Source organism: Pholis gunnellus (assembly GCF_910591455.1).
Source record: "Pholis gunnellus genome assembly, chromosome: 4".
Classification (NCBI taxonomy): Eukaryota; Metazoa; Chordata; class Actinopteri; order Perciformes; family Pholidae; genus Pholis; species Pholis gunnellus.
In genome coordinates, this window is record NC_136530.1 from 20198018 (window position 1) to 20225210 (window position 27193).

Below are 27193 nucleotides of genomic sequence, written 5' to 3' on the forward strand. Positions count from 1 at the left end.
CTCCCCTCTATATATCTCTCCCACACATCTACATCACAATATTTGTCCACATTTTTTCTCTTGGATTTTGAGGAAAATTCTAATCGCCATTACTTTGACTTATCTTGCAATCGCGATATGATTTGCGATATTAGAGGGAACGCTCATTTTTACGGATCTGTACCAAATAAAGGTTTCTTAAGTCTGTAGAATATGATGTGTAGGCCAAGACATTTCTGCAGCATCACAATATTGAATTTAAAATGGTTTTTCAACACACATTTCACCTTTTAACAAATGTTACGCCTCCTGCGATTAAAAATGTCAGTAGGAATTATTACGATACAATTTTGATTCATTGTGCAGCTTAATCCTGAGTTCATACAAATGAACACAGTCAGGTTTGTGAAGCTGTAGATCAAGTTGAAATGTGCTAATCCAGATTTACAACATTTTAGAGAAAACTAAAAAAAAAACATATTTTTGTACTTTATTGTGGTTTGTGTAGTTCAGCAATCCTGTGGAGCATAATAACATTTTACCTGTGAGCCACGGCTTTACAAGTGTCCACTGCAACCGCAGTCAAACAATCAAACGGGATGTCAAACAGGTCCAGTGTACTCCAGTGATCTAAACCAGTGATTCTCAGAAGCAAAGTTGTGTACGAAGACGAGTACAGAATAGCATTATGTCCATTACTCCCACATGCAGACATCAGTCAGTCGAGACGCTCGTAGTTTTCTCAAGGATAACACACACACACACACACTTATGCAATACATTGAGTAACCATAGAGGGCAATTTGGTGTCAGTCTGCACAACAATAATTAAGAATCATTTCCACATGAATTGCCTGTCTTGGAAGGCCCTGTGCACCCTCTTCTTCAGCTTTATTTAGCAATGTTAGCATTGATTCTGATGAGAAAGATGTTATTTTAATTCAGCAGAGTGGACGACAAACATCAAAACACTGAGGCTGGGTGTCAAAGCCCAGACAGACCATCCAGTGCTTTGTCGAGATTACACAACAATTAAGATAAGACTGGACGACCTTTTCCTCTCGCTCTCGCTCTCGCTCTCGCTCTCGCTCTCGCTCTCGCTCTCGCTCTCGCTCTCTCTGTAGTACGATTGTAAACAATGTCGTTTCAAGATTTTTTTAAAGAAGGGAAATTATGTTCGCCTTTGATGTCTCCTGAAATATGAAACACTGATAGAAAAACACTCATCACACACACACACGCGGAGTGCTGCTTCACCTAAACTACATTATACAAACGCACAAACAGACTAAACACACATTTCACTTTTCACTGGAAGTGACTTAACTGCACAGTTTCATTTTGACCTCAGTGGAAGTGAACAGTCACCTGAGCGCCCCCCCCCCCCCCCACACACACACAACTTTTCTTCCCTCCCTGCTCTCTCACCCTCCCTCCCTCCTTGTCTCACTCTCTCAGTCTGCAACTTTCTGCTGACTCCAGGAATTATGATCTGTTTCCCGTCCGCAGGAATAATAGAATACAGGAGGGGGGGGGGGGCAACAGCTTAGTGGAACAGTAGTGAGGAGTCCAGCTCCACTGTGGTTACTGTGTGTGTGTGTGTGTGTGTGTGTGTGTGTGTGTGTGTGTGTGTGTGTGTGTGTGTGTGTGTGTGTGTGTGTGTGTGTGTGTGTGTGTGTGTGTGTGTGTGTGTGTGTGTGTGTGTGTCCGCAAATGCGTTTATATCCAGATGTGCAAACGTGTGATATTTTCCTCTTCATTTCCATAAACTTCACACATTAGAAGACTATCCTTGGACACACACGCAGAAACTCAAAGTTTGAGCCTTGATTAACGGCCATAAATGGACGGCCTCCTCCCGTTATCTTGACAGTAAACGTATGCAACCACGCGACGGGCTGCGGATCTCTCTCACTGCCAGAGCCTTCTGGGCACTTAACACTATCGGCAGTTAGATCCAGCCGCTCGAGTGTGTTTGGAGTGTGTGTGGAGTGTGTCCTCAGCCGCGTAAATATTTATCACACCGCTCCCCCAGGAATTTTAATGAGCACTGATGGAGACCAATCAACACAGCAGAGCCCAGAGGAGGCGAGGAGACGGAGTGTAGTGGCAGTTTGCGATGTGATGTTCTGGCTTCATAAATATCACAGGTTTACTGTTTTGCTGTGGAGATTCACACTTTCCTGCTTTTATGCTAATTGTTTCCTGTTGTGTGTTTGTGGTGCGCTGCATTGGTCTAACTGTAAATCGAGACTCTTTAAAGGCTGCCATATATGTCTCTCTCTCTTTGTGTGTGTTGTGTGTATTGTGTGTAGTGTAGTGTACATACTCATCAGGGTGACAGGGCCACCCTTTAGAGGTCACTCAACACATTGTGTGCAGGCCAAGCTGCATGGGGAGTCAGGGAAGGAAACCTGAGCTATAACTCACACAGCTCTTTCTCTCTCTCGCTCTCTCACACACATACACACACACACACACACACACATACACACTGGACCTAACCTTTGACCTCTGGCTGGGAGTGGCTAATAACTTTCTTGGATTCCTAAAGACGCAGCCTCTCACAATTCATCTAAATGTATTTCAGTGGTGTTTTATTGACTCGATGAAAAAAAATGCACATGAAATGTGTGATTTGTGTTGCCAAAGTATGTTAACACACACACACACACACACAGACACAAACAGTTAACCTTTCCGACCTCAATCATCACAAATCTAAATCAAACCCAAAGGACTTCGTTTAAAATTCCATTGAAATGCCAGGGTTTCTTAAAACGCCAAATAAATCAGGTTAAATGTAGAGTGATTCCATTTGATGGAACGATGCAGCTGTAAAAAAAGAAAACCATGGGTTTACATATTTCACTCACTAAACATCATATGGTGTCGATGAAGAGCTAGTGATTGTCCTGCCTCAAAGCAACTGAAGGGGAAATATAAGAGAAAAACATATATATATTTTAACATCAATGAGCTTTAATACCATAGTGTACATAAATATTCCCGGTGCAATCCAAAAATATAAACACGGTGCCCTGTATTTATAATAATTCAGAATTTTGCAGAAAAAGAGACAACCAGTGGTATGCTCACCACCACATGAGTGTCTTATTTCCTCCTCCAGCTGAAACCGGGGGCCTTTTGTGCTTTAAAGTAAGTGGAGGCGATGCTGGTGGAGGTGCGTTAGAAATTGACCAGTGACAGATTTGTGGTTCTGAGTCTGAACAAATGAAGCTCACTCTTTCTGCTTTTCTTTTTTTCCTGCTGGGAGTGTGTCCCGACCTGCACACACATAGACCAGCTCACACACCTGGTCGCAGGGTGAACGCAGCCGCCTCCATGTCCCCTACAGGCAGGCAGCAGTTGGAGAATTTTCATCTTCATCCCTCCTTCATGTCTCCCATCGCTGTCGTAATGGCGCCGTCGTCATCCTGTGTATAAAAAGTCCAGGATGAGGGTCGAGTTCTTTCGTCAAAAGCCCAGCGAGGGCGAGGTCAGCACCTCTGGGTCTGCTCGGAACATCTGGGTCTGCTGGGGGACATGGCGGCCGTGGGCTCCAGACCCTCACAGCATTCTCTGCCGCTGTATCTGATTTTCTTTGAAGTCTCTGTATTCGCAGCCTCATGTCCACTACTGTACAAATACCAGAGACGCTGGACTTCCAAAACCACATCATAGTCTCCCAGCATGCACCCCTCAGAGAGAGAGAGAGAGAGAGAGAGAGGGAGGGAGGGAGGGGGAGGAGAGATGTTTTCTCAAGAACGTTTGATGTGTCTCCCGTAAGTAGTTGTGATTCCAGAAGGAAGAAAGTAATATTATTGACATTTAGCATTTATTTCTACTTTTCCCGACATACATGTGTTGTAGGTGTGTGTGTGTGTGTGTGTGTGTGTTCACACGCTGCTACATGTTTGTGTGCGTGCCCTTATGTGTTCGGAGGTCAGCCCCGGTGTGCTGTGTGATTTATTGAAAGGCCTTGCAGTGATACCAGAATTCCTTTGCGTTAAATGCCTTCCCTGAGTGCCTTTTACTGCCTGTGTGCTTTATGAACCATGATCACACTCTATTCGTCTCTCACTTTTACATTTCTAAAGATTATTTTTTATGGCGTCTCGTCTTTATTAGAGTGGAGCGTGTCGTGGGGGGAAAAAGGCAAGAAGGGAGAGGGATAGGGGGAATGATAGGCCATGTGGCCGGCGAGCATATACTGAAGTTTTGCATTAGAGCTGGAGAAAAAAACAGACACTTTTCTTGTCTGAGCATGAGATTGTATCATCAAGGTTATGGCAGAAACAGTCCTGTATAGTACCAAGGTCAACCCTCCACCTCTCGTCCTGCTTCTGATCAAACTAAATATCAGCAAGTATGTCATACTAAATGGAAACATAACCCATGGCAGCGTTTTTCTTCTCCGGTGCCGCATAATGCCAGGATGACATTGTTTGTCAATGCCTTCCAAAACCATGAACCATATAAAAAGCAATCCGGTTAACTTACAGTAAGAGTCACAGTTAGATAGCCGTCCTCCTCACCAAGACATGTTCCAGTGTAAGGTGATGCTTCTTCTGTCTTTTCTTCTGAGTGGCAGAAGTCCTATTCAGCACGGCCAAAACAAGATCCTTTTCAGATTAACTTAAACTAATTATTCATCATAAAATATGGACTTAAAATGCCATGAGCATGTTTCAACTCCCCAATATCCCCAACCACCACGAGAACATCCATTGAGGAACAGATGTTGGTGGAACAGAGCCTACAGCGCTCATTTGTCCCCGGTGAGCCACTGGAGCGTTACTGCCACTTGGAGAGCCATAAAAGTCTCCTGGTTGATTTGTCAGTTCTACCAATTGGCAAGTGATTCAAAATGAAACTGATTTATTGACAAATAAATTCACGCAATTCTGTACATGACAACAGTAAAAGATAATGCGACTACCTGAGAGCATTGCTGTAAAACAGCCAATCACAACTTTAGGTTATGTTGCGATTTTTTGAGCTTCGTCTTGAATTAATTTAGTGGCTTGAATCACTTTTTGGATCTTCTGTAGCAACAACCACTGAAGCTAATGGATGCTGTCGTATTGAGTTTCATCCTTCATTTTCAAAAACAAATACTCGTGTGTACCACTACTGCGCCTGCTCTGAACCCATCAGACACATCATAACAAATAAAACTCTGGTCTCCATTTTTCCAACTTTGGCTCTCGTATGAAAGCATTTGCATACGCGTTTCTTAATTCCCACTCATGATGCACATCAGTGCTCGGAGCCCGTGATGCTCACCCACCGGCCTGTAACATGGCCTCAGATGGTGAGTGGGCGTACAGCTCATATAATGAAATATAATCTCTAAAATGTTTCTAATGCTCGCAGGGTGAGGGACACATCTTGTCACGGCTAATCTTCGGCTTTCTAGTTGTTGTTATTACCGCTGCTGCGTAGTTTCAGACTTGGGCAGAGCGCTGCTTTAAACAGGATATACCAAAACGTTGGGTTTGGTTCAAAATCGGATCCATATGACGATTATATTGTGCCCCCGCATCTGTTAGTAGTTTGTGTTGAATTATTTGCTACATGCTGTGTTTGGGGTGAGTTCACTTGGCCGCAGAACGCTCTTGTTAGCAGTTTGGAAGCAGCTTTTTTTATTCCAGTGAGCCGCGCTCTGCAGACGGATCTGTGAGGGTGAGATTGTCTGTCACCTGCAGAAATCCTGGTTGAGAAAGACCAGGCGCCTGGATTAGCTTCCTGGATGCTGAACCGTGTGGTTGTGTGCTAAGACGGCAGACTTAGCAGGCAAGAGTCTGATTTCAACAGATGTTCTCCTACCAAGCTCAGATGGAGATTTCAGAGACCAGGCATGACTATGACGATGACAAAGATGATGATAATACAAGGTACACCTCTTCCTGTTAGCGCTAAATGTTTCCATATTGGTACATTTTTGGGGATTTGGCTTAGTTTAAAGAATATAAACTTGTTTTTCTACAAAATCCAACTAGCAAAGTGTGCCAGACTCCTCGGTGTTTAATGTCCTAATCATACATGAATAACAAATCTGAAAGGTCTGACGCTCGGGCCTATTTCATGTCTCCAGGTCTCTAGATGACTTGTAGCTGGTAAGCAAAGAAAGCGGTGAAGGCCATGAGACAACACTCGTCGTGTCGGTCGCCGACGCAAATTCACGAGTTAAAGTTCGGCAAAAGCAAACTTTTACCTGCGAAGTCTGCTGGAACCAATTGGAGCTCAACTAAAAGCAGGAAACACATTTTTGAATTTGTCAGTTGGTCTGGCTTCAGTTGAGGTGAATGAAAGATGGATGGCACCTTGACTGAGGCTATACACATAGCAGGTAGCTAAAGGTCACTGCATACATTAAAGGTAGGGTTCTCCTGCCGGGGGGCGTTCTGTCACTCCTCACGTCGTCTTTTGGCTTCAACCATAGACGGCATATGAGAGCCGGTTTTGGCCGGCGCCATCTTGGTTTTGTCAATCACAAAGTCAAAGCCACGACATATAAAGTAAACCATGCATTATTGTCTATTTTACGCTAAATGGGAGCATAATTTACTAAAAGGTCATTTACAAAGGTTCTTTTTGCAACAAGCTGAACTGCTTGATTGCAGTTAGAAAGGATGCAAGTTTAAGGCACTTCCTCATGGCATCGCTCTTCAGACCCGGAGGTTGCCGCCTGGCGTTTACGTCACAGCTCTGAGTTCATTTCAGTTCATTTGATTTACATATGCAGGCAGACAGAAACTAAACAAAACGCTGCTTCAGAGTCTTTTTCTTTTCACTGCTCTGCAGCATGCCAGCTTTCTTGCATTTGTTTTCCTTTCCTTTTGCTGGCATTGGCCTCTGACAGGCTCATACCAGATAAGACCCGCCCTCTTTGCATTTAGCAACCGATCAACAAGGGACATAGAAGCACCAAAAAATGAATTTGGGCGCAACACTTGACTTCAGACCGGCGTCAGTGTTCGTGAGGAGACCAGTCGATGTTTCTTTTATGCCAGCTTGAAAATGTTCACCATTACAAACCCTAATAAACATAATTATGAAGCAAGTGGATTATTTAATGTAATTGTGGAGTAAGTCACCCTATAATAATTACATTCAGCCCCGTGATTAACTATGTCTCGTTGCTGTAGGTAATTAGTCTGAAAATGTTTCCAGTTATGGCTTCGGAGCCAGAAATGGATGTGAGTAATGTACAGAGCTGCTCACATGAGAAAGGGCTGCTTGTGCTGCCGTTACAGGAAAAGGCCCGGTAGCTTTCATCTGCGGGGCTGCATGTGCACCCTGTGATGTCCAAAAATAAAAAAACACCCTGAACTGAACCAGGTTTCCAAACCGAGCGGTGTCGCAGACCGAATCAGCCTGTGCTTGTTCTCCGTGTGTGTGTGTGTGTGTGTGTGTGTGTGTGTGTGTGTGTGTGTGTGTGTGTGTGTGTTCAGTGTTCTTGCCTTTGTGTGTAATCAGAAGACTGTGATTAAGCGCCGGGGAGCCTGCCTGAGATGTGGGTCCCTGCTCTCTAAAAAGGCTGAAGTATGCCAGTGCCCCTTTGAGCGTTCCTCTGTAATAAGATCACCCAGAAAAGACATTTTCAAGAGGTTCAACGTCAGATAAAACACTCTGCTCTCTTCACTATATGGCCGCCTGACGCCTGTGTACTGCTGGGCTGTTCTTCATGGATCGGGTAAAGCATATTGGTTCCAAATAATGGAAATGTTATGACACCACAATGCGCCTCCACTTTGTGGCAACCGTGTGGGGTAAAACCCTTTTCCTGTTTCAACATGATAATGATCATGGACTAGGTCAGGTCCATAAATAGAATACAATAGAATAGAAAGCCTTTCTTGTCCTTACAATGGAATTAGGAGCGCTGGTCCTGAAGACACTCAGGAAAAATACCACAAAAACAAAACAACTTCTGCAAACATACATCCATAGCTCTAAAATAAACAGTCAAATGAATAATTGCTAGAGTGTGAATATAATTATTGCACTACAATGAATGCAATTATTGCACAAGATCCAGTAGGTTTGGCCCTCAAAAAGAAAGTCATCACATAAGTTTGTCCCAGTTTTCTATGGAAGAACTTCACAGAGTCTTAACCTGAACCGTGTCCAACAGCTTGCACTGCATGGGATCGGGCAGCGACAGTGGGAAGGTCTGCCTTCATTCATTAGAGAGTATCAAGACTATTCAGAGCAGTTGGCATATTTACGTTCTGTGATTCGCCGTGATGGAGAGTGATGATCGCATGTGTAGGGGAGTTGGCTCGATGTGTGTCACTGAAAAGGAGAGGAGAACTGCATTTCCATTTTGCTACACGCTGTCTTCGCTCACAAAATTCTGTACGGGCGTAAATAATCTTTATTTTCCACTTCAATGGAAATGTGTCTTTGGCTACAGCAAAGGTGCATACACACACATAACACAACACACCATTAAGACGTAGAAATATTCAGTTCACAGCATCAGAAACACAGGAAGCTGAAGCTGACCAATCGCCGTTCTTTCACTTTCCACGTGGTATCTCTGTAGCCGCCATTTTTCAGCAGGGGCTCTTCAGCTAAAGCAGCTCTGTGCATATATGCTGCGTAGCTACCCTGTAACTCCTTAACGCACAAGTATAAATCAACTTAAATGCTCTTCTGGCTGAATTGAAGCAAATTCCTGCAGTCGAGCTCCAAAACCTTGAAGAAAGATTTCCCAGAAGTGCGTCGGCTATTATAGCAGCAATTCATGTCCATGGTTTGGGAATGAGATGCTCAGCAATCACACGTGAGTGAAATGCCCGGGGTGTCCACATACTTCTGGCGATGTAGTTTATATAAATACAACCTCCATGCAGAGGGAAAACAACAAAGAAAGAAAAGGGGAAGACCACCACGCGTTTCTTGAGAAAGCACCAAAGCCTCGACTGTTAAAGATTACAAGAAAAACCTTTTAAAAGAAAGAAAAATAGAAGTCTTTGTTGACTTTTCAACGCGGGGTTTTCTCGGAGCAGTCGTTCACTTTGGAATTAGCTGCAGGATTCAGGAACGTAGATTATCAGTTCATTGAAAAAGGAGATTCATCACGTTTTATTAGACCCCTCGAGGCCAACATGTGTGTTTCTGATACAAACTTAATATGGATGATGCCTGAGAGATGACATTGAGTTGGAAATAGGAGAGAGAGAGAGAGAGAGAGAGAGAGAGAGAGAGAGAGAGAGAGAGAGAGAGAGAGAGAGAGAGAGAGAGAGAGAGAGAGAGAGAGAGAGAGACGTACAGGGGAAAGTTTTTCTTTTTTCCGGTCTCTTTGGTGGTCTCATGAAGGGTCTCGCTGGATCTTGAACCCGGTGCAAAACACAACAGGGGGGGAAATGAGTTAGGGGTGGAGGAGGGGGGAAGGTGAGTGGGGGGTCCTGGGCTGGGGGTTACACCACCAGAGTCCCACAATTCATCATCCTCTGGCACCGACGGGGGCCGTCTGGACAGATCGGTGGTGGGGAGCCGAGAGGGGCGATTGATGGCCAGCGAGACTCTGTGACCTCCCTTTTTCCCCGAGAGAGGGGAGATACTGTGTGTGTGTGTGTGGTGGGGGGGGGGGGAGAGAATCAGCTTCCATCCTTTGCACCGTGTTGCAGACGTCGGGTTTGGACATTGAGTTGAATCCAGTATGTCTTTATCTGAGGACGACACATCAGCTGGCTGCAGGGTTCTCCTCCCCGTGGGCATCACATCAGACATGACGGATGATTTGTTTTTCTCTCTCCCCTCTCTCTTCCCCCCCTCTCCCTCCCTCTCCTCTTTCTTTCCTTTTAACAGGACTACCTGCAAGGCGACAGCACCAAAGCATATCAGAGGTTGGGTTGGAAGCCAAAGGTCGCTTTTGAGGTGCGTGTCACACATCTGATGAGCTGGATGAAATCAACATGATATTAATGAGAATATTTTTGCAACACGAGTACAGACGGCGAATGATTTGATGAAATATACTGTAATTGAGCCACAGAAAGGACAATGCCCAAGGATACAAATAATATATTTGAAGGCCTATAAGAATGAAAGTGGGACCAAGTGTCTGAGTCTGAGTTCTTCATGTATCTGCATATGTAGAAGGTGGGCGGGGTTATCAGAGGAGGTGGGTGGGATAGTGAGATGAAGGATGTGAAATCACTCTTAACGTGAGTGTAGTTTTTGTGCTCAGACTACTGAGGCCCATCACGTCAAGGAGCAGCAGAAAGAGTACGAGTCCAGGCCCACTGTCACGGCTCAGTCATCATGTCAGCCTGATACGAGCCGACCGTACCTTATATGAGAAGGAATATAAAATCACTTCCTTTATTGGAAAGGTTTTTAATAAAATGAAATGACAAAATATGACAACGGTATGCAAAGCCACATGTACAAAAAACACACACAATCAACCTGATGTTATTAACTGTTCAACTGTTTTGAATTACAAATCAGACAAATGTCTCCTCAGAGAGCAGAGACTCAAATAACTATTTTTGTTTTTAATTACATCTTATTGTTATTTACTTACAAGCGTTAATGTAGAGCATAATTTAGTAAACAATAACAGGGTAGCGTCTTATACTGTAGTGAGTAAAGGAATGTGTATTGTTTTAAGTTTTTGGGTTACTGTTGGTACGATGCCTGAGTCTCGACACGGATACCAGAGGTATAATTTGTTGACATAGTTTTCTATGAAAGTTTTAAAAAGCCAGAGTCCACAGGCAGCCAAACGAGAACATTGCCTAATTTAAATGTGGTATAAGAATAGCAACATTTTGAATGAAATCAAAACTGACCCGAAATCTGAGTTGACATTCAAAGACGTTTTTTTTTGGTATTTCACAATATTCTGTGCAATATAAAAAATATGGAGCTTTAATATCCAGCAATAATCATCAGCCATTCTTCAAATACATTTGGGCTGAAAGTCAATAAATGCTAATATTGAATTATTGCTGATACTAAATAGAGTTGGCATCTTCATTAATAGCAGGCCCAATACAAACCTCATAACTAAAGACAAAGCATTTCATTTACAATCAGCGGCTCTGCTGTCTTTTTGTCGAGAGATTTATTTCATTGAAGAGACTGGTTCCTCTTTAAAGTTCTTTTAATGTGACTAAATGTTAGCTTGTGCCCACGGTGTCCCTCTGCAGGAGCTGGTGAAGGAGATGGTGGATGCAGACATCCAGCTGATGAAGAAAAACCCAAATGCCTGAGTCCAAATCAGTCGTCATTCCACCCAGGAGGGAAACGCTTTAGCACTCCGGTGTTCCACCAACAGAGGAAGGAAGCTGTCGTATTTTCACCTTTTTATGACTTTTCCAAATGAAGTAATTGTGTGCTTTCTTCTTTGTTGAGGGGGATTTACCTGAACCTTTTTTTGTTTGTGTCTTGTGTCCATTTCTAGCGTCATGTCATTTTGATTTTGTTTTGTTATCACATAGCAGGGATGCCTTTTTTGTTTCCACACTGATCTTGTCATTATGTATATAGATGGCATGGGTTGAGGGTTTATTTATGTCGTTGCTTCTTTTGATCATGACTTTATTGATTTAGACGTCAAAGTTCTCTCTGTCGGAGGATGAAATGGCCAAATGTATAGATTAATTAAAGAATTCATATTGTATCTTGGAAAATAGCAATCAACGGGTATATTTGTGATGAACAAATGAGCTGTTTGGTACAATAAAGGCTGGTCTTTACATGTTGTCCTCCTGTTTTTTCTGATGCTAACACATCTGTGATAAATGATGTTCATATTAATATTAAGATGGAGGTTTCCAGGAGGCACTTGGGTCGTTTGTGTGTTTTTGCTTGTAAGCGTTTGTCTTATCTCTTTACGCCTGCCCAGGGCAGCAAGCAGCAAATCTTCGTCCAGGAAATGCAGGTATGTCTGTCAGATAAGTGTGTGTGTGTGTGTGTGTGTGTGTGTGTGTGTGTGTGTGTGTGTGTGTGTGTGTGTGTGTGTGTGTGTGTGTGTGTTGCCCAGGTTGTGCAGAGGTCGACTGGCTCAGCTCCTGTCGTTTTCGCTCCGCTCGCTCCGGCTTTGCAGGGCTTGTATTAGCGAGCACACTGCGCTCTTTTATTCGGCAGGAAGTGCGTCTCTCCCCGGGCCTGACGCGCAGAGCTCCGCTCTCAAACGCCCCTTGTCCGTCCAGACTGTCTGCTAATTTCGAGGGCGCAGTGAGCGCGTGGAGCCTGAATCTGCTCTGGCCCTGATGATAGTCCTTATGGTTGTTTTACGCTGATACAGTGAAAACGCTTCCCACCTTACAGATGCTATTTAAGTGCATTTTTTCTCTTAAACAAGCAACATATTTTTGCCTCCATTTGTGAATTGTGAATTCACACTTAATTCGAGAGTATATCTTTAAACTGCTGTGAGGGGATAACCACGTGAGTCTTACTAATCTTTACAGTTTCATCTGTCTTCTTTGCAAAAATACTTCCACGACTGTAATTAGAAATAGTAATTTCCTCATGTAGTATCGAATTAGTATAATCCAAATAAACACTTTATAATAAATAACAGGCTTCGTCTTTAATAGCTCGTCTTGGGCCCAACATTCCGCAAAATTTCAGCTAGCGAGATTTGGGGGAATTTACGAGTAGTGAAAGATTTATTCTTTAATTTAGCCCGAGTAAAAGCACCAAAACACAATGTAAAAACTAGAAAGTGGTTAGTAAAAGGCTACTATCGGCAAAATATGAAAAAGAAAGCTTATTGTGCTGCAGTGTGTGTGTATATATATATATATATTTTTTTTTTATATAATATTTTATATCGAAAATGTTAATCTGTAAAGTAATGCAAGCTGTCAGAAAAATGGTGGATTGAAAATGACTAACAAACAATAAAGGAGCAGAAAGCATAAATACTTTAGTAAAGTAGTGTCCTAAATGAACTTATTTTTAAGCGGTTTGACATTCAACTTGTGCGGAGCCCTGCGGGTCTCAGTGAGCGGTCCGGGTGTAGGGCGGGATCGCCTCTGTCTGTCTCTGGGACAACACCTACAGGACGTTTAAATGTCTCGCTGTGATCGTCCTGGACTCTGGATTGGAAACAGATGTGGCTCTGAGCTTTGTTTGGGCGCCTGAAACCGCGCTGAGAGCAGAAAACACACAGAGAGCCCGGAGCCTCTCGCAGGTGCACCGCGTACCGCTCAACAACAATTAGGCGAGCCTTGTGATCCGGTTCACTGTTGGCACTCAAAGAAAGCAAAGCTCGCCGGGATTTTTGGACCACGAATGTAGAGCAATAAAAAGAACATGTCATGCAGCTAAACAAACACTTTAAAGGGATGAAACGTTTCAAACGGTCAATTTAAGCTCATGATTCCATGAGTCCTTAAGATAAGAATATTATGTATTTCATGTCAAATGTAATGGACAATGAGTAGCTCTACTTTAGGGGGAAATATCTCAAATCAAGCCTGCAGGGAGAAAGAAGTTAATGTTGTAGTAACCGCTTGTGAGCACATTTTGACTTGTTTAATGTAAAGCACATCTTTTGATTCGCTGTCATAAAAAGATATTCTCAGGAAACTAAATTCGAATTCTATTGTCATGATATATTATGTATAACGTAGGCCTACTATGGTTAAGGCCTGCTGGATAGCAAAATCTATGTTTTCATAATTTCATATAAGAGGCTAAATATCATGCTTCCTTCAAAATATAAGACTTTGTTTTGCCCCTTTTCAGCTGGTTATGTGCTAGAGAACCAGTGTAATTGGGACAAAATAATTAACAGAAACCTGACTCTTCCATTGCTGATGTTAAAGCTCTTCAATTACTCGAGAGAGACGTGTTGTCACAACATTTTAAAAAGTAAAAGCTCAATAGGAGTCACAACGTAGACAATGATCCAGGCTGTAAAATCTTGGAATAGGTGAAAATACAAATAACGTTTTCTTTAAAAAAAATTAGTCAATCCAGATATCAGCAGTGACGCATAAAACAAATCATCATGAAATTCATCAGAGGACATTTAATTTTTTTTTCACCTTGCTTGTGTTGAATGACGGCCATCACACACACATGCACACACATGCACACTTCAGACTGAAAAGTGAGAGTCTTATAATTAAGCCTACATATATTAGTTTTAAGTTGCCACAAATTGTCTGCACTTAAAGTTAAACGCCTTTAGTGTGTAATCCAATATTCTGTTTATACTATTTGAATGTCCTTTTGTAAGGTTTTGATATCAAATACATATTTGTTCCTAATTTAAATAAGTGTTGTAGGACCTCAAAAAACAGATTACATTTAATATCCGGGGATTTATTCTCCCGATTTTGGACGTAACCCATGAACGCCAATTATCCAAGAGCTCTCCGCGTGCATTTTTTTGAATATATTTTGCTTCAGCTGCAAACATGTGCTAAAAGTGAAATAGAACACTTTAATAATGTCGCTTTTATATACATCAAATATATACAAAATAATCAGCGATGCTTTCGTGAAAAAAATAAGCTTCTTAAGAATCCAAAATGCGCAAGAAAGTAGTTTCGCCTCAGTGAATCCACTGTAAATTCTTTGGTATCTGACAAACGTTTACTACATGAGATGTGAGCTATCGGGTTGCTTTGCATCTCACTAAAACGCAACACATTGCACTGATTCGTCTTTGTAAATGCGCATCATAGTGTGAGCACTGCAGGCACCTACACACCCTGGGGCGATGTAGCCTATATTTGAAATAGATGGGAAGTAATGAACATAAAAATACCTCCAACACAACACGGATCTTTTTGAATGCGCTATCTGTGCGCCCGTTGCGGGTAATGGCAGCGTTTCCTGTCCTCTCCTCCTCTGGGAGTCTTTTCATTCGAACGCTGCAGAACCTGTAAACTGCCACAACAATGCACGAGCCCTCCGGCTCCGGTCTGCAGTCCACAGTCCCAGTGAAGGTGCTTTAAGATAAGGCAGTGACAGGCTTTACTGCAGGCTTCTCGCCGTCCTTTCCTAAAGTGCATTGTTGACATCCTCTCTATTGACCCCCATCACCTCCTCCTGTCTTGTCCTTACAATGAAAAATTATTCTCAGCCGTGACAGGATTTTCCTTCCTTGACCCCTGAGTGCCGCATCAATCACAAAGATGTCTGTTTAAAAGCAAGAATATAGTTTTTATTATTATTATTATTATTATTAGTCAGCTTTCTGTGCATATGTTGTGGTTTTAAACGTCATTTTGCAGTTAATCCCCTGCGGAAGGTGCAGTGTCAGTGGTGCGCATTGTTTACGTTAGTTTTATGGGCTTGACTCATCTGACTGGTGGCCCTGGGGAGCGTTTGTGCGCTGGAATTTTTAGTTTTACTGACTCATTAAAATCTCATCAACCAGGCTTGAAATTGACAATCACATGTAAGCGTTCACCGCCTGATCCGCCTTGCAAGGACACACACACACACGCACACACACACACACACACACACACACACACACACACACACACACACACACACACACACACACACACACACACACACACACACACACACACACACACACAGACAGATAGACAGACACACAGACAGACACACACACAGGCAGACAGCCTGAAGGCCGCTGGATCAAAACACACGAGGAGGCTCCAGGAGCTCAAACACAAAACTTAGTTATTATTATAATGCTCATGAATCATCATTATTGCTATTGTTATCAATAATGATGATTCATGAGTAATATTAACACTCATAATAATGATATATCATTATTATTATGAGTGTTATTATTGCTGATTTGAATGTTGTCAGAATAATTGTATTTATAATAGATTATAGATATTTCACTATTACGTTCTATTAAATGGTTCACAATGATAACTTTTTCTGATTATTTTTTATCTCATAATACTAATATCTAGATAATAACTGGACATGCACGCTGCCATGGATCTCACTGCAGGTAGGCTACACAAATCGCGTAATGATCTTCATAGGAATCTGGGTCTCTTTTTTTGGTGTGGGTCTATGTGTGTGTGTGTGTGTGTGGGGGGGGGGGGGGGGGGGGGGGGGGGGGTGCCTCACGTCATCAGGGAATCACAGAAATAAATAAACATCTGACAGCAGCAATGTTTCAGTCAGTCATAACAGGTCAGTGCTGCTGTAATTCTTTAGCCTGCAGAACGTAAAGCACATCCTTCTATAGCACATCTCAGTCAGACCGTCCCCATCATGCATCTGCAGGACCTGTGGGGTCTGCTCGTGCAGCAAAATGTCCCCTGAAGACATCCAAAACAAATGCAGCTGCAGTTGTTTGTTGTGCATCTAAAACCTCCCATCATTCACAAACAGCAGTCAGACGGAAGCCTGCTCGGTTTGTAATGACTGATTTGTTTCGCTCAAAAGGCCTTTAGTGAGTTCAAACCGCACTGCTGAACTGCTGCCACACGTGAGTTTATTTACCGCTGCATTTACACTTATGCATGTCAAATATCTTCAATCTAAAGGTCTAGGTTTTTATACTGAAAGTCAAAATGAACATGAATGCGTTTCACCTCTTTGATATATGAGGTAACCTCTGGACGGTTACATTTGGCCTCTGCTGCGCCAAGTAGGCCCGCAGACCCCCTGATAACCTTTAGTAAAATATTCCTTCTTGAACCAAACAAGTCCTATGCGCCTTACTTACTGTTTAGTTAGTTTTTTCTTTCATTAATTAAAATAATCCAAATAATGCAGTGAGAGACTCAAATATCGGCTAAAACGCCAATAAAACTAGGCTACACACTCCTTGGTTATTTACAAAAAAAGAGCGTTTCTCACTGGCCTCCATTTTTAGCAAGTTAAAAATAACGTCAAATGTTTTACACCTCAAACACATTTTGGCTTCTACCTGGTTATCCATCTTTTAGTTAAATAAAATAAAATAAAAACTCCTTCCCCACTGCTAATAAATCACTCAAATTAAGATCAAATAGACGGCACTTTATTAAACAAACAAAATGTAATGCCTTCAAAATAGTTTTTAAAAAATAAGACAAAATGAATAAAATAAGTCAGTACAGACTACAAAGCCCCCCCTCTATTTCTATACAAGAACTGGGACACATAAAGCAATAAGAAAACTGGAAAAACTTAAAGTGTTTGGTCCTCAATATCCAACACTCCCCTTTTTCTAAAAAATAAATTACTATATTAGGTTATAATTTACAGTATATGGTCATAACAGCTGGTATTTGAGCCATCTTTATAAACAATTCTCAAAGTTAGAGGGAAGAAAACTTACGTGTTTTCGGTGTTACACACGTCTCGACAAAAAAAAAAAGTCTCTGAATCTCTTATGTCCATTCGGAGTGAGAGCAAACGATCAAAAGTACAAAACAAAATGTAAAACATATATTAGAGTTATTAATTTATAAGACAACACTTTGGCTTTCAGAACTTGCTGCAGTCATAAACAAAAGCTCCTGAGGTGCGGTAGATGGACTGGCCGGATGGGAAAGCCATCTGACAGCTATTATTCCCGTTGACCGGGGAGCCGTTCAGCCCGATCCGCTGGGACTCGAACATCTCCCGCACGGAGTGGAAGTTCTGCTGCTGCGCCGGATAACCCGGGCTCAAGTGGCTCAGGTCCCCGTACCAGGACGCGAGCCGTCCCTGGTGCGCGTGGTGGCCGTCCTGGCCCGCCTGGCTCAGGTTGCTGTGTCCGAGAGGGGACGCGGCCGCGGTGATGCAATAGTCGGGCAGAGCCTCCTCCACCGTGGTGGAGGGCGCCAGGTGGCCGCCGGAGGACCGGTCCCCCGCGTACAGGCTCATGGCTTGCATGTTGCAGTGATAGGTCGCGTTGGAGTTGGAGGAGATGGCGTTCTGGTTGCAGGTCGACGAGCTGTATGCGGATGTTTGGTTCGGGGAGTAGTTGAGCGACATGGAAGGGGCGATACCTGTCCGAGAGGAGGCGATGAGTGGCGGGGACAGCTCGGCCTGCGGAGACCCCCGCAGGGTGGTCATGATGTTATCCACGCTGAAGCCCTGCGCCGGGACCTGGCCGTGGTGTTGGTGGTGCTCGGGTCCATCCATGCTGAGCGACCGGGTGGAGGGCACGCTGTGCGGGCTGCCCGTTGACATGCTGCTGCTGCTGCTGTCGGGGCTCTCGGTCTTGGGCACGGCGCTCAGGGCCGGGGAAGCGGCCTGCGGCGGCGTTGAGGTCCCGTTCTCCGTCTTTATATCCTGGATCCGCACCGGATGAGAGCCCTGCACCAACGGGTCCTGCTCACTGCCCGGCGTGTGTGACGAGGGGTCCTTGCCCTGCCTGTCCCGGTCGTCCTTGTCCTTCTGCACGTCCTTCTTTTTGAACCTCCTCCGGCGCCGTAGGAAGCTGCCGTTCTCAAACATGTTGTAGGAGTCCGGGTCAAGAGTCCAGTAGCTGCCCTTACCGGGCTTCTTATCGTCCCGGGGTACTTTAACAAAGCACTCGTTGAGAGACAGATTGTGCCTTATGCTGTTCTGCCAGCCCTGCTTGTTGTCCCGGTAGAACGGGAACCTCTCCATGATAAACTGATAAATCCCGTTCAGGGTGATCTTTTTCTCCGGTGAATTCTGGATGGCCATGGTGATGAGAGCGATGTAGCTGTAGGGAGGTTTGACCATGTCCTTCGGCTGGTGCTGAGGGGTGTACGGTCCGTACGCCCGGGCCATGCTGGCCGGGTACTGGTCGTGGGCCGCATGGGAGTACATGCTCATGGGCGCAGGCATCCCGGTGTATCCACCGCCGGCCCGGTAGTAGCTCTGGTCGCTGCTGATGTACGGTACAACTCCCAAAGAGTTGGGGCTGGAGACGGAGTAGCGCGCCTGCATCCTGCGCAATGCGTAAAACCTCCCCAAACTGCGTCCCCTCCAGAAGCTCTCGCAACTTCGCCGTGTGCTCCGATTCTGTTACTGGGTTCTCTTCTTGCTGTATCGTCTGGAAGTCCTTCTTTTTTAAGCCACAGCTCGCCACGGTGAACCGGACAGAGCGCACGCTGCCGCAGTGAACATTTGGGAAACCGACAAAGGCTAAAAGTAAGACTAGAGGAGCGTGAGTCCACACGGCTAGGAACTTTTTTTTACCCTTAACATTTTTTCCTCCCTTTTGGCTACTCGAGCTGCTCCTCCCCGAAAGTGTGCTCCATCATCCAATTGGAGGACGAAATGAAGCTGTGGAAAAGCTGTATGGGCGACAAAAGTTACTACCCTCCTCCTCCTCCTCCTCCTCCTCCTCCTCCTCCCTCCTTCCCCCTCTCCTCATAACTCCATGGAGTTATTAAAATGCTGTTAAGGGTGTGCCTAAAAACACTTAATTACTCAATTTGTGAGACATTTATTATTTTGTATTAATGTATCATATTGTTAGTCATAACATAACTTTTCATTAGTCTATTCTTAAAACGAGAATATTGAGTTTATTGTGGGGTTACAAGCCTTAAAACGTCTGACCAAATCCGTGTACCCTCCTCTTCATCTCCCAAATATCACAACTCGTAACGTAAAAGTGGAAATGAAAACGCAGCTCCCAAAATGTACCAAAACGGCCACCCACAAGTATATATTCTGTTATATCTGTCTCATATCAGCCGTGTAGGCCCGGGAATACTCGGCCTTCTCCTAAATTAACGGTTTAACATATTTTTCGATACCTTAACCCGTAACTAGACCAAAGGAATTACGAATGCAAAATGAGCCAATACTCATCAGGCTGCAGTCTGCGAGGAACTCGCATCAGCTGCTGTTGAGCCTCTGAATAAACAGACGGACATGAAAGAGTGCGGGGGCCTCCCGACAGCGTCGGTGGGCGGTGTGTGGAAACTAATTAAAGGTTAAATGAACATCATTTGGTCGGGATGGGTGAGAAAAGGTCCCCTGGGTGCGAGCGGCTGCTGAGACTGAGGTGGGATTCTTCTTCTTTTTTTTTTTTTTTTTAAAGATGAAGACCTTCCAAATGTCATTCACACGGAACGGCTGTTAACAGAGCCATCGAGACCCCCCGTGGCTTCTAGAAAGTTATGTTCCGTCGTGTTGATTGTAAATCCTCAAAACAACACCGGTGTGTTCCCAGCAATGATGGAAACAATCGTTTAAAAACATTACGAAGATGGAGGCCATTACGGGAAGGGTGTAGTTATTCTGTCGTTTTTTAACATGACAGAGAATATACATTTATTTTATTTTATTAGTGTATTATCAAACTGACAACATTCGTATGAAAACAACAGAATGCAATAATAACCACTATTTAATGATTGTCTTTTAATCTCCTTTTCCTTTTTCTTTATTTGATTTGTTGTTATCAAGAGGACGTTTGCCGCTTTAACACTCCTGTATTAATGTATTTCTAAAGTATTTCAATTTTATTAATTCAGTATTATAATGACTAGGCTATCATTTGTTTCCATATTTTTTTTATATACTTATGTGTCTAAATATCTATTAGAAAATGAAGAGAAATGCCTGTTTTAATTGATCGTATACAATTATTTTAAAAGTATGAATCAGAACAAAATGTAATGTGTGAGTTTTTTTTGCAACTTTTAAGCCAAGGCCGTTCTGTTTCAACTCCAACATGATATTTTTATCAAACTTTATAAAACTGTCCTATCTCTCATTGAAGTTTATGGCTTTCAACAACATGTAAATACGTTTATAAAATTCACCTGCATATTCTTTAAATTCTGCAAATATATTTACATTTAAAACTTTTAAACATCTCCAGAATCTATTCTTTGACAGAAGTAATTCTGGTAAAGCTGTGAAGTTAACATAAAGCTCGACTGTGCATTTGTTCAAACTTTGCCTTTTAACTTAACATATTTTTTGGACAAATAAAACCCTGCAGTTCATCGTTAACATGCACGAGAACCAATGGAAATAACAATAATATTAATTAAAAAAAAATACGGGCCTAATGCAATAATAGAGGTAGGCCTACAAGTCAGCTTCTTTATCTCCTCTTTATCCTGGAGATTTACCAGAATGACTAAGAGAACAGCTCTTTCAGAATTTGTATTTATTTGAGAGAGGAGAAAATAAAAAAAATAAAAAACAACAAACTGATAAAACAGTGATCATCTGTGAGAAGCGATACTTTCTCACTTGCTTGTTTCCATGCTGCTCTCTGTTCTGTGATTTGCACGTGTTGTCAGGCCTCTCGTGACGAAGCAAATGCAGAGCGGGCCGTCACCTGCGAGGTCCGGCCGGTGAGTCCTCTGAACCGGCCACGACTGACCAGTGACCCCTGTCGACAGCATCGTGTCGGTGTGTGTGGAGGGAGAACTGGCCCTTCAGGGAACTGAACCAGCGACCCGCAGGTGGGTGTAAGAGACTGTAGCTGCGGTTGAATGTGGTTGACTAATTATTCGTGCCATTCGTTAACGGTTACAGGACAAACCCGTTCTTATCGGCAGCACGGATCCCTTCATCTGTCACTATACTGAGATTCCAAGATCATTTCTTGCACCAAATACAAAAAGCACATCGAATCTAGACGTCCTTAAATATGTAAATATTATGAGAAAATTACAGTGGAGTCCATGTGTTATAAATTAACGGTTAGGAGAACTCAATTTGATTTTTACTACATAGGTTTTAACCAGAAACTCCTGCTGAGAAGAAGCTGAAGGTTTTCTTAATGTAGGCCTACGACACACTCATGCCCCCTAGTGGTCAGTCCCTAGAAGTGCACGATGGATGGACGTTGTATGGTTCTATACTTTAGCAGGCCTTGGCTAGAAATAGCACAATGTAGAATTACTCTGCTCCAAAGTCCTGCAGTCAAAATGCTTAAAGGTTCTTGATATTCAAATCATTGATATGGCATAAAAAACGAGTTGCTATGTAAAGATAGAGTGGAGTAATAACGCTCTCCCTTTAGTGTGTGAGTGTGTGTGTTGTTGTTGTAATCCAATCTTCCCGTTTCTTTGTTTAGATAGCCGAGCTGGCAGCTTTAGTGCATGTTAGTGCATGTGAGCCCCACTGGCTAGCTCATGCTATCTTCACTGCTCCCTGGCCAACAGAGGAGTCATCGCAGAAGAATAGAGTTCCCTCCCAGGTAAAAACGGTTAGCTCTGTCTGTTGTTGTTGTTAGCACTGTTAGCACCGTTAGCCGTGAGCTGCCTGCTCAACAATCCCCACGTTGAGAGCCTTGTGGAGGCAATAGATGTGCTCAGAATCTAGAATGTTGCACCTTTGAGTGAAAGTAGAGAAATATTAGCATCAAAATGTAACCTGCTTAAAGTAACAAAAGTAAAAATAGTAATTATACAGAACGCCCCATTTCAAAATGATATATAGCCTAATATATTATAGCCTATTTTTGAATTATAATTATTGTTGAAATAATATGTTCATGACTTTAATGTTGCAGGTGAAGGTGGCGCTCACATTAATGACTTTACATAACATTAGTTTACTGTTGGGTAGTTTAGGCTAATTTATCTTATCCTGATAGAGTAACTAATTAATAAATAAATGTAGTTTCCGGTCTTCTTACATTCTCCAGGGAGGAACTTTTGAACATCCGACAATTAACCTGACATGTTTTCTCAACGCCTTTCATCTCGACTTAACAGTCCTGTTAAAGCTGATTCTGATCCTGAAGTAGAAAGTACAACATGTGTCTCTGAGAGTATAGTAGTGGAGTAGAAATAGCAAACAATGTAAATAGTGAGGCAAGGTACCTGATGACTGATGACTCATGCAACTGGTTGTTAATCAGGAAAGACAAAGAGAGCAAATACAGGATCTGTGCAATAAAGGTTTATAAACCATTAAATGTTCCCCAACATGTTGATGAAGCATATTTTTCTTCCTTTCTGCTCCCATCCACGGGGGAATGCTGGTTCAATTTCTGTCTGTCTGTCTGTTATTGTAAGTAATGTAACATCTGCTTTATTTCTGGTTTCTAGGTATCACCACCATCACCACCATCACTGGATGCACATGTTGCCACCAGCCTCACCAGCTTGTAGGTAATTTCAGTACACAAACTGGCATTAAGTAGTATCATAGCCCCCTCTGCTGCTACATTGATGCACATGCAATAACAGGGAGGTAAAGAAAGGAAACCTTTATTTTAAAGGCTCATTTTAGTTCAATAAGGTCCACAATTCCATAAGGAATGTCCATAAAAAAATAAGTGTATTTAAATTCTGTATTTTTACTGGTGACCTCACATCAGTTTGTGGTCTTTTTCTATGAATTCTTACCCCTGAGGGATCGAGAATAAAATTGTTTTGCAGGCACTTCAGTGTGTCATCGACAGTGTTTATATTAAGTGCCTAATTAAACACAGACAGATTTCCAAAATATTCCAGGACCTCAAAGTCATGCGCTCAAAGAGCACATTGGAATTGGTTTTCAAATAAATAGCTGCCAATCATCCATGTGCAAAACATTAATCTTGCTCCGGCTGTGACTGGTTTGAAGAGGGTGAAGCTGCTCTCAAGGCCACAAAGCTCCTCACAGTGTGGCAGTTTTTCCCCTTCTTTTTTTTTTCTACCCCTAAACTCAACATTTAAGACCAGTCGGACAAATGTGCAGAGCGTCTCTGAAAATCCAAAGGCCATGGGAAATGACTGCAGAAAACCTTTCCTTAAGATTGAGCTGTTTCTGATTTAGCTGCACTGATGAGTGGCCTACTTTTCTCACACAATGACACACAAGCAGTCTTATCCATCTTTATTTGCACGCCATTTCAAATTAAATCAAGATTAGCATAGAAACTGACCAGTAGAAATGTTCAACAAACATTTCCAAGATGTTGGAACTTCACACTATATTTGTTCATGCAGCAACAGAGAAAAGGCCTGAATATATGGGGGGGGGGGGGGGGGTAAGTTCTCTGTTCAGTCATTTGACAATTTAATAATCTGTACAGTTTTACTAACCGAACATTTTTGACTTTAGTGTAAAATTGACAAAAATAAATAAATAATAGGCTTAAACAATTTGTGTCAGCAAGTCCCTCAGGATTTTGTAACGTGTAAATAAAGTTTTTCATATTTCCTGTGTAGAAAGAAAGTGGAAACAGAAGATGCATCAACATAAAAACCCTCAAGATATTAGATAATGGGCAATGTCTCTAAAATGCTCCTGGGCATTCACACCCGGTAAGCAAACGTTTAATTACCGGGATACACATTTTGTCAGTTAGTCTGTGGCTTTATTCGTGTTGTTACCAGAAATGTACCGCAGTTTATTAGACAAATGCTGCACTATCACCTGGGGGATGTATTAGCATCTGAAGCAGCTTAAGACAGTTTATTATTTTACATCACGTCATGTCAGTGATTAGGTGGGCTGGTAGGCAAGTGGCCATTTCTACCCATGAATGTCCCCCTTCTCAGATGTTGTATCTGTTAAGGTGCGATATCTCCAATAAACCCTCAAGTGCAACCATTCCTTTCTAATTCCACAAGAAGCGACTGTCGCAGACTATCAGTCTCACTGCCCACTTCATCTGTATTGTCATTTGACTCAATCTGCTCAGACAATTTTCCGAATTCTCCAGGATGCTTGAAAGATTCCATCTTATTTTTGCAGATTAAAGTCTGGAAAGGTCTTTTCTTACACCAGTTTCCAGATACGCAAAGATCCGGGTTTTACTGAGCATATTTTCCAGATAAGGTCAATGTCTGTGAACTGAAAGAGGAGATGCTTCAGTATTAGTTATAGCGACTAGAAAAAAAGCTATGAGTGCTCTAGAGAGAGACGGAACCATTGTAAACATACAACAAGGAGCTGTGGATAAGGAGTTTCTAGTACAACGATGAAGCTTTAAAGAAAAAAAAAATCAACCCGGTGGCACTGAAGGCTCTAAACAAGCCCGCTCAGCGAAGAAGCGGAAGAAAAGCAGGATCCAGTTAAGCCTAAATAACAGCAATAGATGCGTAGAGTCAGGTCAGGTTAAACATCTGCAGAACCGGAGCCAGCTCACGGACACATAGGTTTTTGACAGCGGACAGGCCAGCTAGCCAGCTACTACTGGTCACACCAGCTACCATCTCAGATTCTCACAAGTTACCACCAGGCCCAGCTACGGTTCTTACCAGTTACCAGCTCCAATTGGTGAAACCAGCACCAGCTACAATTCACCAGCTTGTAGGATTTCAAAAGACTCTCAAAGTGCTTTACGCTACATATTGACATTCATCCATTCATACACTGATGGCAGAGGCTGCCCTACATGGTGCCAACCTGCCCGTCAGAATATAATCTAAATACACAAACACAAACAAACTCGCACTCCAATTCGGGACACAGGACAAGGACACCGGGGGACAGGGGAAGCGGGGGATCGAATCACCGATATTCCGATTTTGAACGGCGTGCTCTACCTCCTCAGCAGGAACAATTCTCCGGTAGACATGCTCGGAAGGTCCTTAACAAATACCAACATTAGTTAGGTCCTACTTTGTACCTTGTAGACTTGTTGAAAGTGGCAGTAATTAGCTTGCTGATGTGATGGGGCCGGCTGAGCCTGGGGACTGAATAGGGAGCTGGGGAGAAGGCAGTGATCTGCCCTGATTGTTGTTTTTGCTGCTGTTTGACGAGTCTGTGCCTGGAGCGAATGGTACCACATGGACTACTAGGGGCTGAGAGGCCTGCTGTAACCGCTGCAGGTATAATTGTACTTGGTTGAAGCGTGGGGATGCTGGTGAGGGGGAGCTTCCTGTGCGGTGGGACAGATGCATGAGAGGCAGCAGGTACTCAAAGTTACTCCAGAGCAGCTACAGGAGCAGTGAAACCTGCAGGAGATGGCGGATGCTTTTACTTCATCCGACTGCTGGACTGAAGGCCTGTAATTTGGGAAGGAAGCCCAGTCTGAGCAGGGCCAGTGTGAACGTGAACATGTCCAATGCGTCTTCTTCACCTCCTGCACAGACTGGCCCTACTTCTTCTGATGCTGTATTAGTCCTGTCCCTGCATCTACGCTGTCTGTGCGGTGAGCCGCTGCTCTCTGAAGAGGATTTTTGGAGGCACAGGCCTCTCAACCGGAACCCTTTTCTTCTTGCGAAGGCAGGAGGACTCAGGATATCCCTCAGAGATAATGCTATCTCTCCAGATTGCACAGTTGGAAGGCTTTAGCGTCTCAAAGTCAATTTAGATCTCCTGCAGGGTTCGAGTTTTTTAGTGAGGGCTCCCTGGACTGGATGATATGCACTACACGGGCAAGCTTGTCCCCAGGAAGCTTGTTGATGTCCAAGAGGCCTCTTCTCAACGTTTCTTTTCCCCTGTAGCTGATGACTCAGGCGGCCCCCAGAACAGAAATTATCGCCTCCAATACTGGGAAGCGGTGGCTGGTTGGAGGGCATCCATTCCTATTTATTGAGTTCCTTCTTGGGTACAACCTCTTTGTTGTTATTGTTACTGGTCTTGGTCTTCTTTGAGAGCTGTGGAACAGGTGCATCCCGTATCTCATCTACAGGGCCAGACATGCCTACCTTTTATTTTTTCTTCTTCTTCTCTTTTCCCTCTGGTTTGCTGGCTGGTGGTTGTGACCAGGCAGCCAGCTGGCTGCTCGTTGACAGCTTTAAACTGTTCCTGTATCACTGCCAAGCTCTGGGCTCTCTCTCCTCTTCAGAGTCAACCCTTCCACAAGGTTGCCCCCTCTTAGTTGATAAGTCGACTCATCGGTTGTTTTATTTGGCTACAATTTAGTCAATAGTCATTTTTTTATGCTTTTTTCATGCTGACTGACTTATATCTAAGGAACTTATGAACACATCTCTGGTAAACACAAGATTTAAATGGTGCTTTTGTTTGAGTCTTTGTGGAGAAACTCATATTCACAGACCAACCTCACTGAAAGGGTAAACCGAAACTTGAAGGCCATGATTACATCATAAGTGGAGGACCAACATCGTCAATGTCGGGACAAGTACTTCCCAGAGTTCTTGTTTTGCCCTCCACACAGCTGTGCATGAGTCCTTAGGAGCGACACCTGCATAACCTAATGTTATCCGGACACTTCAGGGCACAGTGGACGCTGAGCTGGACCTTTAGTTTTGTACGCCGGATGAACCATCCTGTCGTAAAATGGCCCAAATAACAAATCTGCAGCAGTTTAAAGAACCCACAGATGGCCAAGACCCGACCGACACACAAGTCTGACCGATACAGGAAAAAGCAAACGTTTGCGGAAAAAGGACAGAGTCTGGGTGAAATATCGACCTTATTCCAAAGTGGAAAAGTTCTTCTCTGCCAAAATGGC

At 43.3% G+C, this 27193-nt stretch overlaps 2 protein-coding genes across 2 annotated transcripts in view; one reads left to right on the forward strand and one right to left on the reverse strand.

The window, feature by feature from the left end:
- Window positions 1-11696, forward strand: part of gmds (GDP-mannose 4,6-dehydratase) — a 138978-nt gene extending 127282 nt beyond the window's left edge. Inside the window, exons 10-11 of the mRNA XM_079158472.1 lie at window positions 9805-9873; window positions 11154-11696. Of these exons, the coding sequence (XP_079014598.1) occupies window positions 9805-9873; window positions 11154-11216 (132 nt within the window). The 3' untranslated portion in view covers window positions 11217-11696. The remainder of the gene's footprint in view (window positions 1-9804; window positions 9874-11153) is intronic.
- Window positions 11697-17011: 5315 nt separating this feature from the next.
- Window positions 17012-19019, reverse strand: foxc1b (forkhead box C1b). The gene has a single exon (XM_079158243.1). It carries the CDS (start codon window positions 18802-18804, stop codon window positions 17386-17388), a length of 1419 nt encoding a protein of 472 aa, XP_079014369.1. The 5' UTR covers window positions 18805-19019; the 3' UTR covers window positions 17012-17385.
- Window positions 19020-27193: the final 8174 nt, after the last annotated feature.

Bases quoted from the DNA above. Each gene is read 5' to 3' on its own strand.
- foxc1b (XM_079158243.1), bottom strand. From the start codon at position 18,804: ATGCAGGCGCGCTACTCCGTCTCCAGCCCCAACTCTTTGGGAGTTGTA.